Genomic DNA, 16,209 nt, shown 5'->3' with positions numbered 1-16,209 from the left:
CCATCTTATCCACTTCTGAGCCCTGAAAGTGTGAAAGTGAAAGTGTTAGTCATTCAGTTGTGTCAGACTCTTTGCAACCCCGTGGACTGTAGCCTGCCAGGCTCCTCTGACCATGGAATTCTGCAGGCTAGAATACTGGAGTAGGTAGCCAGCCCTTTCTCTAGGAGGGGATCTTCCCAACCCAGGGCTCAAACCCAAGTCTTCCACATTGTAGGCAGATTCTTTACTGTCTGAGCCAACTGAGGAGCCCCTTATTTCTGAACCCCCAACTGCAGCCCTGGCTTATTTCTGAGCCCTGATGCCCAGCAAAGAACTGAAGCTCAACAAGTGTCAATTGAATGAAAGACTACAGCTAACCATTACATACCAGCATATATAACAATATGTTGCTATTATCACCTTGCTGGTGGTGGGGTTACATGAACCAACATCTGGGTCATTTCTTTGATACATCAGGATTCCACAACTCCCAGAACTTCTGTGAGGTAGCATTCATGAAGAAGACTATTTCCTTCAATTGTTGCCCTGAACTCTTAGGAGGGACAGAGGGTAGAGGGGATGAGGAAACAGCTATCGAGGGTCTACAATGTGCCCAGCACTTTGAGGGATGCCTCATATCCACTCACCGCTCATACAGGTCAGTATAGTGCTTATGACACCAGCTCAGGAACTCTGCCACATACAAGCTGTGTGTTCTCAAGAAAGTTAATAAGCCTCTCTGTGCCTTTGTGTTCTCTGTAAAAGGAGAGTTTTCTACCACCGAAGGTTGTATGAGAAAGCCACATGTTTGTACTTGTAAGACCCTTAGATCAGGGCTGGCTCATCGTCAGCCCCCAGTGAACACTCGTTGGCCTTTCTACACCCTCATCATCCCACTTCTGTCACCAAGCTGTGCTGTTTCCATCTCACTATCAAGAGAACTAGCCTTCAGTGAAGTGAAGCATTTGCCCGGGAGTCCACAGCCATGTGACCTCGGCTCTACCCGACTTCAAAGCCACAATACCCGGGCTTCTGCTGGAGGGAGCTGGGGGAGGTGAAGAAGCGAGAAGAGTCCGATCTGGCTGCCCTGGGCTGGACACCTTCCCGGGTCCTCCATTAGTCCCCCAGCTTCCATGCAGCTGTGTGAAGGCTCCCCCCCAGCCCCGGCCTCCACCCTGAACCCCCACCCCCGGGCCCAGTCCTGCCTCAGATGGGACTCTGGCCACCACCCGGCCCCTGTGCACATCCAAGAAACAGAGGCCTCCCTTCCAGCACCTGGGACACACTTGGACACCCCCACTTACACACAGACATAAGCACACATGCATGCTCACACGCACATGCCTACACGCTTACATCTGCACATGTACCCACACCAACATGCAGATGCCTGCACAGACAACCTACTCATGATCATGTGCTCTCACACACGCATGCACAGGTACATGCACACTCACCTACCACACGTGCACACTCATGCTCCCCTATAGACACAAACAGCACCCACATATACACATGTTCAGAGCTGGCAGGCATGCACACACGTGCTCACACACACCTTTGACCCCAAGGGGAGAAAGGCAGAGATGCCAGCAGAGGCCAAGGTCAGAAGCACACTGTCCCTTCCCAAGAGGGCAAGACCCAAGTCTTCTGTCTGAGCCAGCTTCTGTCTGCAGCTCAGGCAGCACCAGACCCTGGAGGCCCAGGGTCCCCCGCTTCGCTACAGTTCTCTTGCTGCCTCAGGCTGCCCCTTGGCTGCCCTCAATCCTTACTGTCATTACTGGGTCCTGCCTGTGGCCCGAACTTTCTCCTCCCTCTCCGCCCCACTGCAGCCCTCTTGTTCACCTCAGCATCCACTATCTAGAGACCACAGAACTCAGACACCAGCTAGCAAGCAGGGACTTTTTCCTGATGACCTCACAGGCTTCCCCTTCTGTAGACTGTCATAATCATGTTTGCAAGACACTCCTCACGGCCAGGTATAGACACGCCGACTGGGGCTTCCCACTGCTCTTCAAATCAGAGAGTCTGTTTCCTCACCCTTTGCCTCTCAAGGGGTGGCTGAGAGAATGATGCCCTAAGGAACAAGGACAGTGGGCTTCCTCTGCCTGCAGTGTTCCTTGACTGTCACCAGGGGGCAGCCCTGATCCACTTATTTGCATTTTTAAAACCAATACCCAACCCCCAGTCCATCTAGACAATGAAGCTGCGGAGAGTACAAAAAGACTTAAAGGGCTGTGTGTGTGGAGGTGGGGAAGAGGTGGAGAAGGGGAGGGGGCGCTGGGCAAGATCAGTACAATATGGGTAGACTGGGGAAATAGATAAATAGATCAAAAGGGAAGCCGCTGGTTGAATGAGCTTCAGTGTCATTACTAATGTTGGGGTACAAACTTACTCTGAGTCTTCTATTGACCAGAGTGAAAAATGAAGCCACTCACTATGTCACCTAATTCTTCAGGAAAAAGCCAACATTTCATTTGGGAAACTGCTGGAAAACCACCACGCCTCGGTTTAAACAATTCACCATACAGGATCTTCTGCTAGACCCTATACACTGATTTTTCATTAACTTTGTCATCTCTCCATTTCACGCTTTAATTTAAGGTCAGCGTTAAAAACTCTGGCTCTAGAACCAGACCTCCATTCTCACTGGGTCCGCTTCCTGTCCTCCTCTCCTCTCTCGATCCCACTCCAATCAGGTTTACGTCCACCACTTTCCTGAACTTGACCCTGTCAAGGATCCATTCCACTTTCGTGTTGGAAGCCACTTCCATGTTGTCAAATCCAGTGGCAGTTTTGTCTTCATCTTACCAGAGCTAACCCAGCACTTGACCCCACGGAGCAGGCTCTTGTTCCTGAAACACTTCTTTGTTTGGCTTTGAAGACTGGACTCTGTCTGGGGGCTCCTTCTCCCTCTGCTTTGCTGGTTCCTCATGCTCTGCTTTACCTCCAAATGCCGCAGGACCCTGCCACAGCTCAGCCCTGGGACCTGGCCTCTTCTCCCTCCAGTTCCTCTCTCAGTCCAGTCCCAAGACTCTAAGAATCAGATCCTCCCTGATGACCACAGCGTGCATGTCAGTGGCCCACATCTCTACTCAGAGGTCAAATAGGCATTTCATACTTAACATGTTCAAACTGAACTCTCCAGACCCTCACTGACCTGCTCATCCCTCTCACTTCCCATCTCGGTGAGTGGCAGCCCCATTTGACGTGGGTCAACCTTAGAACCGTCCTTGACTCCTCTCTTCATTCACCCTTCACATTCAAAAGAACAGAAAATCCTGTGGGCTTTGACATCAATGAATATCTAGAATCCAACCTGTTCTCGGCATCTCCATTCTGACCCCCCATCCAAGCAACTGGCACTGCTCTGTGGACCGTGGCTTAGTCTGGTTTGCTGGTGACTGTATCCATCGTGCCTAGAATAGTGCTTGGAACATAATGGGCCACCAGTAACTATGTGCTGGTTGAATTATTATATGCCCTAGAATTTGCAGTGCACATATGACACAAAAAGGATTTAGTTTCTTGATAAACGATTTCACAGCTAAGAACACTAGTTCACAATGTTTTCACATTTTTTGAACAGTCACCAGGCCCCTTGCATATGACAGGAAGATGCTAACAAGATGAATGGGGATCAGAGAAGTAGGACATTTTCCAAGGCCAAACATTTAGTGGTTGGTGGAGTTAATATTTGAATCCTATTCATTTATTCATCTTATTAAGTATTTATTAAGCACCAATTATGTACCAGATATGTGCCAATTATAGACTTCCCTGATAGGTCAGTTGGTAAAGAATCTGCATGCAATGCAGGAGACCCCGGTTCAATTCCTGGGTCTGGAAGATCTGCTGGAGAAGGGATAGGCTACCCACTCCAGTATTCTTGGGCTTCCCTTGTGGCTCAGCTGGTAAAGAATCTGCCTGCAATGCAGGAGACCTGGGTTCGATCCCTGGGTTGGGAAGAGCCCCTGGTGAAGGGAACGGCCACCCAGTCCAGTATTCTGGCCTGGAAAATTCCGTGGACTGTATGGGGTGGCAAAGAGTCAGACATGACTGAGTGACTTTCACTTTCACTTTCATGTGCCAGATATTGTTTGGGGAAAACAGACAAATTCCTTTCTAGTGGCAAGAGAAATACAAGAAATGAAATGTTCATATATGACAGGTGCTACAAAAAAGTAAGGGGACCCAGAGTGATGGGGAGGCTTTCTGAGGTAGGATGGTCAGGAGGGATCCTTTGGGGAAGTGGCATTTGAGCAGATATGGAGGAAGTGACAGGTGAGCCATATAAGTGTTTGGGTGAAGAGCAGATTTCCAAGGTAAGCTACCTTTAGCATGTTTGGGTGACAGCAAGGAAGCTAGTGTGGCTGGAACCCAGAGGGTGAAGGGCAGAATTTTGCAATGAGTTCAAAGATGTGAAGGGGGCCAAAGGGACCTTCAGGGCCAGTGGAAGCCTTTGAATTTTACCTTGAGTAAAATGGAAAATCATTAGTGGGCTCAATGAGCAAGGGAGAGACATGGTCTGACTTAGATTTCAACAGGATCACTGCAGCTGCTGCAAGGAGGCCTGAAGACAGGAAAGAGAACTGTTTGGAGAGCTCTTGGCCAGGTTGTGGTGCCCAGATGTTTGGTCAACCATCAATCTAGATGTTGGTGTGAAGATATTTTTGTCAGATGTGATTAATGTTTACAGTCAGTAGAGTTCAAGTGAATAATGTGTGTGGGCTTCATCTAATCAGCTGAAGACCTTAGAAAGACTGAGTTTTCCTGAAAAAGAAGAAGGAATCCTGCCTCAGGATTGCAACCTGGAAACCCTGCCTGAATTTTCCACCTGCTGGCTTGACCTTCAAAATTTAGACGCACAACTGCATCTGAATTCCCAGCTGCCAACCGGCCCTACAGATTTCAAACTTGCCAGCCTCAGCTGGCAAGTTGAACCAATCTTTTAAAACAAATCTGCACAGTTTTCCTACAAAACAGAAACAGGGTTGCAGGAGTAGAAAACAAACTTACGGTTCGGTTCAGTTCAGTTCAGTTCAGTCACTCAGTCGTGTCCGACTCTTGTGCAACCCCATGAATCGCAGCACGCCAGGCCTCCCTGTCCATCACCAACTCCCAGAGCTCACTCAAACTTATGTCCGTAGAGTCGGTGATGCCATCCAGCCTCTCATCCTCTGTCATCCCCTTTTCCTCCTGCCCCCAATCCCTCCCAGCATCAGGGTCTTTTCCAATGAGTCAATTCTTCGCATGAGGTGGCCAAAGTATTGGAGTTTCAGCTTCAGCATCAGTCCTTCCAATGAACACCCAGGACTGATCTCCTTTAGGATGGACTGGTTGGATCTCCTTGCAGTCCAAGGGACTCTCAAGAGTCTTCTCCAACACCACAGTTCAAAAGCATCAATTTTTCGGCGCTCAGCTTTCTTCACAGTCCAACTCTCACATCCATACATGACCACTGGAAAAACCATAGCCTTGACTAGACAGACCTTTGTTGGCAAAGTAATGTCCCTGCTTTTTAATATGCTATCTAGGCTACCAGGGGGTAAAAGGGAGGGAGGGATAAACTGGGAAATTGGGACTGACATATACACATTGTTGTTGCTGTTTAGTTGCTAAGTTGTTTCTGACTCTTTGCAACCCTGTGGACTATGGCCCACCAGGCCCTTCTGTCTGTGGGATTTCTCAGGCAAGAATACTGGAGTGGGTTGCCATTTTCTTCTCCAGGGGATCTTCCCAACCCAGGGATCGAACCCGAGTCTCTTATGTCTCCTGCATTGACAGGCGAGTTCTTTACTGCTGAGTCACCAGGGAAGTCCAATGTATACACATTACTACATATAAAATAGATAACTAATAAGAACCTGGATGAAAGTCATTCAGTCGTGTCTGACTCTTTGCAACTCCATGGACTCTACAGTCCATGGAATTCTCCAGGCCAGAATACTAGAGTGGGTAGCCATTTTCTTCTCCAGAGGATCTTCCCAACCCAGGGATCGAACCCAGGTCTCCTACATTGCAGGCGGAGTCTTTCCCAGATGAGACATCAGGGAAGTCCGTATAGCACAGGTAACTCTATTCAATACTCTGTAATAACCTTTATGGGGAAAGAATCTAAAAAAGGGTAGATATATGTGTATGTACAACTGACTCATTTTGTTGTACACCTGAAACTAACACAACATTGCAAATCAACCATTCTCCAATGAAATAAAACCTAGACAGGTAGAGATAGAAGATGGAGAAGGAAATGGCAACCCACTCCACTATTCTTGCCTGGAAAATCCAATGCACAGAGGAGCATGGCAGGCTACAGTCCATGGGGTCGCAAGAGAGTCAGGCATGGTGGAGCAACTAAGCAGAGATAGAAGATAGATAAGAAGAGAGAATAGAATATATATAAATATTTAACAGAATTGATTCTGTTTCTCTGGAGAATCCTAATACAAAGCACTTGCAATAATCCATGAGACCAATGATCAAAGATGATACTTTGGACTTTGGCATTAGCAATGGAGATGGTGAGACACGGTTGCGGTCCAGAAACATTTCAAAGATAGAATCAGCTGGATTGGTTAATGAATTGAATTTGGTAAATAAAGCAAAGACAGGCATCAAGGATGATCCCTAGCCTTTTGGCCTAAGCAACCTGATGAATGATAGTACCCTCACCTGTTCTGAGAGATGCTGAGGAGGTAGGAAAATGAGTCTGGAGCTGAGGGGAGAGGTCAGGCTACGGTACTTATGGCATTAAAGTCCTTAAGATTGGAGAAGATCCCCATGGGGGTGATTATAGGCAGAGGACAGTAATCCAAGGACTGAGCTCTGGAGCCTCCGGGGATTCTAAGCTCTAGAGGTCGAGAAGAGAAGGAAAAAACAGCCAAGGAAACTGAGAAGATGGGCCAGTGAAATTGGTAGAAAAAGTGAAGAGCGTGTGTCCTAGAAGCCAAGTCAATAAGATGCTTTATTCCAAGAAAGATGGCGTGGTCAGCTGTGACAGATGCCGCTGGGAAACGGCCAGTCTGGGGGTGTGGAGGACTGTGGCAGTGGGCACTGGGCAGGGAATCCATTGTGGAGGGAGGAGCAGCCCCAAAGCACACAGAGGCAAACTGTCACCCACTTTGTCTCCATGTTCAAGGCTCCCACACAGGGACTGGAGTCCAGGCTGGCCTGACAGTCACGTCCCATGTCCCTCAAGAAGGTATTGCCCTGAGAAACGTCAACACATGCTGGCTGACTGGGGGCAGTGGCAGGGGTGTGCGTCTGTGGCATGATGGATTAGTGAAGAGATTAGGAAGAACGGGGTTGAAATATGAACGTGAGTCAGACTAGGCAGAGGGGGAAGTTGCACCTTGTTCCCAGGGAAAGAATAACACGTGATGGTCCCTGGCTGGCAGAGCAGGAAGACAGAGAAGGGAAGGAGGCCACGGACACAGGATCCTCTAAACACTACAGGCTTGGCCCTTGTCTCTTGGGGCCAGGCCAGGGAGGCTGAGCTTGCCTGGTGGAGAGAGCGGGGACGGGGGATTCGAAGATCAGATGCGTCGCAGCTGCAGGTTCAAAGGTGGGGCCTGTCAGGGAGGCCGCCATGGGGAAGGAGAGGCAGGCGGGAAAACCACGACTGACAATGTGGTCCCCAAGGGCCATGCACGTTCTGGGGAAAGGGAGAGTCATGGCTCCTTTGGGATGGGACTGTCCAGGTTTTCCTCCCAATAGCCACTGGGAGGTGGTCCGTTATTTCCTCCACTTACTGATGAAGACTTGGAGAAGCTGCCCAAGGTCACACAGCTCAGAAGTGCTGGGGTCTGGGTTTGAACGTGGATCTTCTTACCTCCAAGGCCCGTGTTCCTTTTTTCTCCCGTAAGTTGAGCAGAGACAAGAATTCCAGAGAGAAAACGTGCTGCACACACCACATGCTTGAACTCACTGGGCCTGTAAAATGAACTTCATCTGTAAATGGAAGACGACAGTGACACCTGTTGTAACAGATTGAAGGGGATTCTGCTCACAGGACAGCATGGCGCCTGCGTATTTGAGAAGAGAGTTATTGTTTCTGACGGTTATTTCAGTTTACAGATAAGAAATCATGTAAGAGTCTATCAAATTCTTCGTACTCAGAAGAGTAGGCCAAAGTCTGGATTCAAAGCAAGACAATGGGAATACCAAAGTTCACGCAAGCTTTTTCCGTTTCATCCCAAGATAAGAAAGAAGGAGATGAGCATGCAGGCTGGTGGGGAGCAGCCCCAAAAAGCATGAGAGGGGATTAAGCTTTTGCAAAAAGGATCAGCCTTAGGAAACACAGTGACATCAGATTTCAGTCACAAGCTGGAGAGTGGGCCCGGAATACCCAGATGGGCTATCTAGGCTTCAATTCAGTGTTAAGCATGGAGTACCCACTGCATGCCAGGCTCCGTGCCTAGCAGGGCAGAGCCGTGGGATGGGCGCTGTTGACGGCTATCCCGGCTGGCAGTGGTGATGACGCCCTTGCGGACTTTGACCCAACCTTCAATCACGGAGATGGTAGGTCACACACTGCCTCAAATGGCAACTGTGAGATCAAGGGGCCTTCAGTGGCATGCATTATCCCCAGACAAGAACGAGCTCAGGAGGAGCCTCATCACTCTCATGGCAGCCTCATGTGGTGGATCCTGTCACAATGCCTCTGTGATGGAAGGGTAAACTAAGCTTGGTTAGAGTTGATGGGACTTGACAAGTTCACTCAGCTGCAGCAGGATCAGAATTTGAACCCTGGTCAATCTGTTCCCAAGGCAGGTGCTCTTTCCTCCAGGCCGGGTTAGGCTTTTGGCTTCTAAAAGGCATCAACAGGTGAGATGGACGATACCGGGCCTGGGTATACCCATCACTTGGGAGATGGCAGGCAGAGGCAGGATGAGGGGCTGGGCAGGCACTGATCACAAGGATGGCCCTTCAATAAAACTGGGGAGAGGAGAGCGGGAGACACAAGGATCTAGGGACATGGAGAACCCTGAGGCCAGCCTGATATCTGCCCACCTGTCTGCCTGCACCTTTTGACCTGAGAAAAAACCCTAGGCTCACCTGGGTCAGATGCCCGAGTCCCCACTCTACTATCGATTGGCTCCGTTACCTGAGACAAGGTACTCTACCTCTGGAGCCTCGCTCTCCCTGGATGTGAAATGGTCTCCCCCTTCACTCCACCTGCACAATGTCTTGCACACAAGGCAGGTGCTTACCCCAGCATCACGCTCCTGTGTTCTCTGGGCCTCCCTACCCCCACCACCCCCAACCCCCTTCCTGGGAATGGGCTCTGGGCTTGTCAGGGTGCCAGCCAGCTGTCAACCCCGCCCGGGCTGACCAGTTAATGAGTGACCAGGGTGCTGGAGGCCAGCCTATAAAAAGCTGCCAGATGAGGAAGCAGGTGGGAGCCAGGTGGATGGCGGCGGGACACAGAGAGAGCGAGATGGCCAGCAGGGCGGTGTCAGGGTACCTGCTGTGTGCGGTTGCCCTGGTCTTCCTCATGCTGCTGCAGGGCACACAGTCAGTCTACATCCAGGTTTGTCCTGAAGGTCCCCCTGGTGAGAGGCTGGGATGGAGAAAGAATGCTGGGAAACTCACTAAGGACAGTCCAGGACCCAAGGCTCAGCCCAACACCCAATCACACCACAGGGGCCAAAAGAGCAGGTGGGTGGAAGCCGCTGGAACGCCAGTGACAAGGATGATAGTAATGATAACAATAAACGATGGTCATTCTGCATTGCTCTCCTCAAGTGCCCATCCCGGTCAGAGGTCAGAAGGGGAATTAGACATAGTGTCTGCCCTTGAAGAGCCCAGAAGGAGAGGGAGACTTCTTTAATGCTCCCACAACTCTCTGTATTCTCCCACGTGTGGGTGGAGAGGGGATGATGGCCACCAGAGAAGTTTACTCGGAGAGTTAACTCGAGCTGACATTGCAGGATGAGCAGGAGGTATCTAGGCACAGAGACCAGGACTGCTCCAGGCAGACTGCTCCAAAGGAAGGCCCCAGCATACAGAAAGGCCCCAAGAGAAGACAGCAGGCTGTCCAGGTCTCCTCACAGGGCAGCTGTGAAGCTAGAAGGAGTCTGTCGATGGAGGCAAAGCCTGCCTGCTGTGGGGCAAGCTGTCACTGGGCTCCTGGGTAGCACGTTCGACTGGACATCCTTGGGAAGGAATAAGGGAATCTTGAGGTGGGGGGTGTCAGCTTCCCCCTGCAGCCTTGGCCTTGGAGCCCAGCCAGCTAGACTAGGCATTGCCATCATTTTGCCATGTTGGTTCAGGGGCAATCACACAGTTACAGGGGGTGGGGGTGGCCTGGATACCAGGCACCGGGAGGAGTGGAGTTTGACTGTCTCTGTCAGATGAGGTTCAGAGTGGGGAAGAGATGGGCAGCCAGTGGAATTTGAATCAAAGTCCCCACCATCTCCAAAGCCCATGCCTTGAACCACCATGATCACAGCCTTGCTCAACCTCATCTCCCGGGTAGCCTGTGGCACAGAGGGGTGTGAAGTGTCAGGCACCACCTCCCACCTGCCAGGTGATCTTCCACGCCTCAACTTTCCAACTCCGTGAGAACAGGGGTGCTCCCTGGTCTCCTGGCAGCACCCTGCCCCCTTCCCTGCTCAGGCTGTGATGCCTGAGGTCTCCTTCCTCCTCCAGTACCAAGGCTTCCAGGTCCAGCTGAAATCGGTGAAGAAGCTGAATGACCTGGTGGGTCAATGGGTGCCCAGCCCCGGCCTGCAAGACCAGAGTCCTCAGCCCTCTGTGTGCCACCACCCGGCCCTGCCGCTGGACCTCCGGCCCATCTGTGCCTCTAAGGATGCAGCTAGCATCTTCCAGGCCTTGAGTGAGTCCCCCTCCCCCACAGAGCCCCCAGCCCTCATGTTCTCCCCTCCCTGCGCCCCAGTCCTCTACCTCGTGTGGTTTGTTAAGCACCTAGTGGCTGAGAATAGGGAGATTCAAGAAACTCAGCCCCTGGCCTTCCTGGCTGGGGCGCTGAAATCAGTCATGCCAGGATCCCCTTCAGTCCCCAGCAGCCTGGCTGGGATAATCTGCCCGCCTACAAGACTTCACAGGTTGGGGGAAAGGGACACTGGAAACAGATCCATAAAAATGACTGCAATACATGGGGTGACCAGAGAGGCACAGCGGGGACACAGGAGAGAGATGGCTCATGTCTGGGCTGGCATAAGGGGATCTGAAAGGCTTCCAAGAAGGGGTGACATCTAAGCTGAAATGTGAGGGATGAAACAGCTGATCAGGAGAATGCAGGAACTGGCTAGCACTTATTTTTCTCTTTCGATTTTATTGGAGTATCATTAATTTATAATGTTGTGTTGGCTTTGGGTATACAACAAAATGATTCAGCTGTACATATACATCTATTCATTCTTTCTTTTCCGGATTCTTTTCTCTGTAACCTTAATCTATAACCTATATCTATATAGGTTAATCTATAACCTCTTAATCTATAACCTATAGATTCTTATATAGGTTATCACAGAATATTGAGTAAAGTTCCTTGTGCTGTACAGTAAGTAGGTCCTCATTGGTTATCTGTCTTATATATAGTGGTGCTCAGCCGCAAAGAATCTACCTGCAATGCAGGAGACACAGGGGACATGGGTTCAATCCCTGAGTGGGGAAGATCCCCTGGAGGAGGACATGGCACACTCCCGTATTCTTGCCTGGAGAATCCCATGGACAGAGGAGCCTGTTGGGCTACAGTCCACGGGGTCACAGAGTCAGACACGACTGAGGTGACCAAGCACGCATGCACATGTACTAGTGTGTGTGCGTTCATCGCCGGCTCCTGATTTATCCCTCCCCACATCAGTCCCCCTCTGGTAACTATAAGTTTGTTTTGGGTATCTGTAAGTCTGTTTCTGTTTTGTGAATAAGTTCATTTGTATCATTTTTTAAAATTAGATTCCACATAGAAGTGGTACCCTGTGGTAATTGTCTTTGTCTGATGGCTGCTGTTGTTCCATTGTTTATTCCCTTAGTCCTGTCCAACACTTTGTAACCCCATGGACTGTAGCCCACCAGGGTCCTCTGTCCATGGGGTTTCCCAAGCAAGAATACTGGATTGGATTACCATTTCTTTCTCCAGGGGATCTTCCCAATCCAGGAATTGAGCATTTATCTCCTGCATTGGCAGGGGGATTCTTTACCTCTAAGCCACCAGGGAAGCCTGACTTTCTTCGCTTAGTATGATCATCTCTAGTAGCCAGTATTTACTGAGCACTTACTTAGTACCAGGCCCTGGGTCAACCCCTTTGCCTGCCTGCTATCCTCACAACCCCTTGGCCAGGTTGATACTGTCTGTTGAGCAGGCAGGAAAACTCAGGCGGGGTTTGAGTGACTCACCCAGGCACTGCTAGGAGGACAGGACATGGGACTTGAGCCCAAGCCTCTCACTCTGCTTTTAAACTTTCTTGCTCTCAACTTGTGACACAGATATCAGGCCCCTCCCTCAGACCCTCTCAGAGGCAGGCCTTCTCTGGCTGCCTGGTCAATGACTCTCTGGACCACGGATGTTTCAGGTTCATCTGACAGGTGTTTTCCTCCACCCAGGGACCATCGCTAACGATGACTGTGAGCTGTGTGTGAATGTTGCCTGTACCGGCTGCAGCTGAGATGGCCTGGGTGCCCTTAGCTCACCCAGGAACCTTGCCCCCACCAGTACACTGCCTTCAGAGCCCCCATTCCCATCCAGGCTCTGGGGGTCCCCACCACCGCAGTCATCCCCCCTCCTCCAGGGCCCAACAGCTGGAACTGGTGCAAAGCAATTGGACCCACAGTTGGAGAAGAGTTTGGTTCCTGGAACAGCCCTGCTGCTGAATAAAGATTCTCCACCTACACTCGGAGCCAGGCGTCCATTTGTTCATCCCCAGGAGGCTTGAGCAGAGCTTCCCGGGAAGCTGGGTAGGTTGGACCCCTGAGTTAGGCTTTTTCCTGGTTTCCTTGTCTGTGGAGTTGGTTCATTAAGCTCTGTTTCATATCAGAGGAGTGAGGCTGTGAATGGAAATGAGTCGCCTGGGATCACAGAGCTGCGAAGCCACAGAGCACCCAAATTCATCTGACCCCTAAGCTAAGCTCAGGGCCTGGCCCAGCTGCAGAGCCAGAGTCTCTGTGCTCCTGATGGAGTTGGGGGGATGATGAAGGGAGAATAGGGGAGGATGGGAGGAGGAACGGGGGCTCTCTCCTAAAGGTGGAAGTGCGGTGGGACAGGTGGAGAGAAGAGCCACTCAGTGCCCCTTCTGGGCTGATTCTGCCCACCCATCCCCAACTCCCCCGCTGCCTTAGTGCACCCTTGTCCCCCTTCCTGGGCTCCCCAGGACCATCTGGCCAGCTCCAGGTGGGAGACCTTCCTTCCCTCTCTTCACCCTGGTGGCCCTGAGGAATATTAATGATACCAGCATCTGCTACACCCTAGGCACTGCTCTGAACTCTCTGTGGATATTAACTCACTGAGTTCTCACAACAGTCCAGGGCAGCAGATACTTCATCATTACCACGTCCACTTTACAACTGAGGGACCCAGGTACAGAGAGAGCTAGTGAGCCGGGGATCACAGGCTCAGCAAAGTGGCAAAGCAGGCTTCTTCCCAGGAAGTCTGGGCCAGGGTCTCTGCTCTGAACCGCCATGTTACTGCCTCCCTGTGACCTCAGGCCCTGGCCACAGCTGAGGACACCCAAGGCAGGATGCCCTGCAGCCACCGCCTTCCTCCAAGGGCCTTCCAAGCTCTTCTTGAGGCTGGGAATTCCTGGGAGAAGGGCTTCCCAGGATGGCTTCCTCCTCAGCCTCTGTCCCAGGCAACCAGAGAGTGGAAAATCCTTGGGCTGTGCAAAAGGGCCATGCCCTCTGAACACAGATCCCAGGGCCACGGCCATGGTGAATTCCCCAGACCATCTGCCCCTCCTGAGGTCAGAAGCCTCCCAGGCCACACACTCCAGCTCCTTCCTCTGCTGCCCTCACAGGGGCCTTTGCAAGGCCTCCTACATCCCTCTGGGCTCCTCTCATTCCTCTGTCATCACTACCTCCCCACTCCCGCAACCCCTGCCAGGTCAGAGATTCCTTCTTGCCCTGCACCCTGCAGGCTATCTATGCCCACCATGCCAGAGGTACATCACAGCACTGCTCCGACAGTGCCCCTTACCCTTCTGAGGCTCCCCAGTACCATCTCTCAAGTCTAAACTGAGCCCAGCACCATTTGGCCTCATCTCCTACCTGCCTGGGGAGGAGGCAGTTAAAGGAAACTGCCACTGAGGGAGCACCTACTATATGCGAGGCACATGGTGGAGCCATCTGCACAGAAATAATAATAACAACGTCAGCAAAGTGCTCACATTGGGCCCCGGGGACCTCTAAAAGCCTTTCCTCTATTACCCCATTTTAATCTTCACTCAATGCTATACAGTAGGGATTCTTGTCATTCCCATTTTACAGATGAGGAAACTGAGGAAAGAATAGGCTAACTAACCTGCTGAAAGTCATACAACTGGTAAAAAGCAATGCCTGAACTAACAGAGTTTGGCTTCAGAGTGGGAGCTTGAAGTGTTTCTGCCCCACCACCATTCTCATCAAGTGCCTCTGCAACCTTGGGAGGAGGGATCTGTTATTATCTCCATTCTCAGATGAGGAAACCAAGTCTCCAAGAAGGGTACAGAGCCTATCAATGACAAGGTCAGGCTCAAACCCAGCCCTGTGCATCTCCTGGGCTCTATGTCTTCCAGGCTGAACCATTCCAGTGGCTTGGACCTTCCTGATTCTGTGTCTGCATTAAACCCCATCCATTTTCTGAAATGCCTTCTGCCTCTCTCCCTTCACACTGATTTTGAAATTACATCCATCCCAGTGCAAATTCCAAGGGCTAATGCAAACACCCTGCCTCCTATCCCCATTCACAGAGCCTTCCTGACCTCCACCCCCGCCCTGAAGATGCCTCACCCTCTGAATCCTGAAGCCCAGGGAACCCTGCCAGAATCACCCTGGGGCACTTCCTCTTCCTTTCCTAGGAAGGGCCCCATGGCCTCCTTTTCCCTTATTCCCTCTACCTTTCTTTGTTCTTTGTATTTTGTTTTGTTGTTTTGACCATTTATTGAACACTCTCCTGTTTGCATATAATCTGAACTTTACTTGCATTACACACGCATTTACACACACTATTTCACCTTGTCTGGGTGTGTGCTGTGTGTGTGCATGCTAAGTCATTTCAGTCATGTCCAGCTCTTTGCGACTCCATGGACTGTTACCACCAGACTCCTCTGTCCGTCGGATTCTCCAGGCAAGAATACTGGAGTGGGTTGCCATTTCCTTCTCCAGGGGATCTTCCTGACCCAGGGATGGAACCCGAGTCTCTTATGCCGCCTGCACTGGCAGGAGGTTTCTTTACCACTAGCGCCTCCTGGGAAGCCGGTACAATTACAATCTCAGTTTCACAGAGGAGGAGACAAGGCTGAGTGGGAAAGCGACTTTTCAAATATCACGTAGTGCGTGGAAGACCTGAGCAGGACTGCAGGGCTGAAACGGTGTAGCTGTTGTTTGCTCTGCCCAGTTTGTACAGGATCAGCCCCGTGGCGGGCCTCACCTGCCCTGGGGCTCAGAGGAACTTCCCCAGACTCCGAAGCCATTAATCCACAGGGAGACCCAGGGAGCAGCAAGGATGAGGGGGCATAAGGACTTCTCCTGGAAGGGTGAGGAAAGGCTGCCCTCTGAGAGGAGGCACAGGGGTGAGGACTTGGTCCCTGAGCAGGAGTGATGTGGCCAGGAATGTAGAAAGTGGCGCAGAGGACATGGTGAGAACTATGGCTTGGGGTGTGGGCCCTGGGGGCGGGGGTGCAGGCAGGAGGCAGCGCTTAAGTGGTCAACGCAGGGCTAGATCCTGAGGCCCCTTGAACACTCTCCAGCCAGGGGCTGAGCGCATAGCCCCTCCGTGCCTGTGTTGGTCATCCAAAGCAGCTCAAGTGCTCTCGTGTGGTTTAGTGGCCTTGATGACCCGGAGGATGGTGAAAGAATAGCAGAGGTTCCACCTCCCCCATTGATGGATGGTGGATTCAAGTCCTTTCAGCATCTGTGCAGAGGGCAGCCCGAGGGGGCGCTGGCTTAGCAGAAAGAGTGGGGTGCTTGCCCATAGCACACTGAACCCTGAGCTGGTGAGGGCAGGGAAGGCATCCCTAGAGTGTGATGATGAGTAGACTGACGGATAAAAGAAGGAACGAACGCAACAAA

The 16,209-nt window shown here is 51.3% G+C and overlaps 1 protein-coding gene across 1 annotated transcript; it reads left to right on the top strand.

Moving 5' to 3' along the window:
- The first annotated feature begins 9,381 nt into the window (after nt 1-9,381).
- Nucleotides 9,382-12,839, top strand: GUCA2B (guanylate cyclase activator 2B). Its single transcript, XM_043447907.1, has 3 exons — nt 9,382-9,514; nt 10,636-10,822; nt 12,553-12,839. Exons 1-3 carry the CDS (start codon nt 9,395-9,397, stop codon nt 12,612-12,614), a joined length of 369 nt encoding a protein of 122 aa, XP_043303842.1. The 5' UTR covers nt 9,382-9,394; the 3' UTR covers nt 12,615-12,839.
- Nucleotides 12,840-16,209: the final 3,370 nt, after the last annotated feature.

Source organism: Cervus canadensis, chromosome 2, assembly GCF_019320065.1.
Source record: "Cervus canadensis isolate Bull #8, Minnesota chromosome 2, ASM1932006v1, whole genome shotgun sequence".
NCBI lineage: Eukaryota > Metazoa > Chordata > Mammalia > Artiodactyla > Cervidae > Cervus > Cervus canadensis.
The sequence above is the reverse complement of the archived record's forward strand: the minus strand, read 5'-3'. Positions and strand labels throughout refer to the sequence as shown.

What these genes read in the sequence shown, in the direction of transcription:
- GUCA2B (XM_043447907.1), top strand. Translation starts at nt 9,395, where the DNA reads ATGGCGGCGGGACACAGAGAGAGCGAGATGGCCAGCAGGGCGGTGTCA. An exon ending in CACAGTCAGTCTACATCCAG is followed by an intron (nt 9,515 to 10,635) that starts GTTTGTCCTGAA and finishes TTCCTCCTCCAG; the next exon opens with TACCAAGGCTTCCAGGTCCA. An exon ending in TAGCATCTTCCAGGCCTTGA is followed by an intron (nt 10,823 to 12,552) that starts GTGAGTCCCCCT and finishes TCCTCCACCCAG; the next exon opens with GGACCATCGCTAACGATGAC.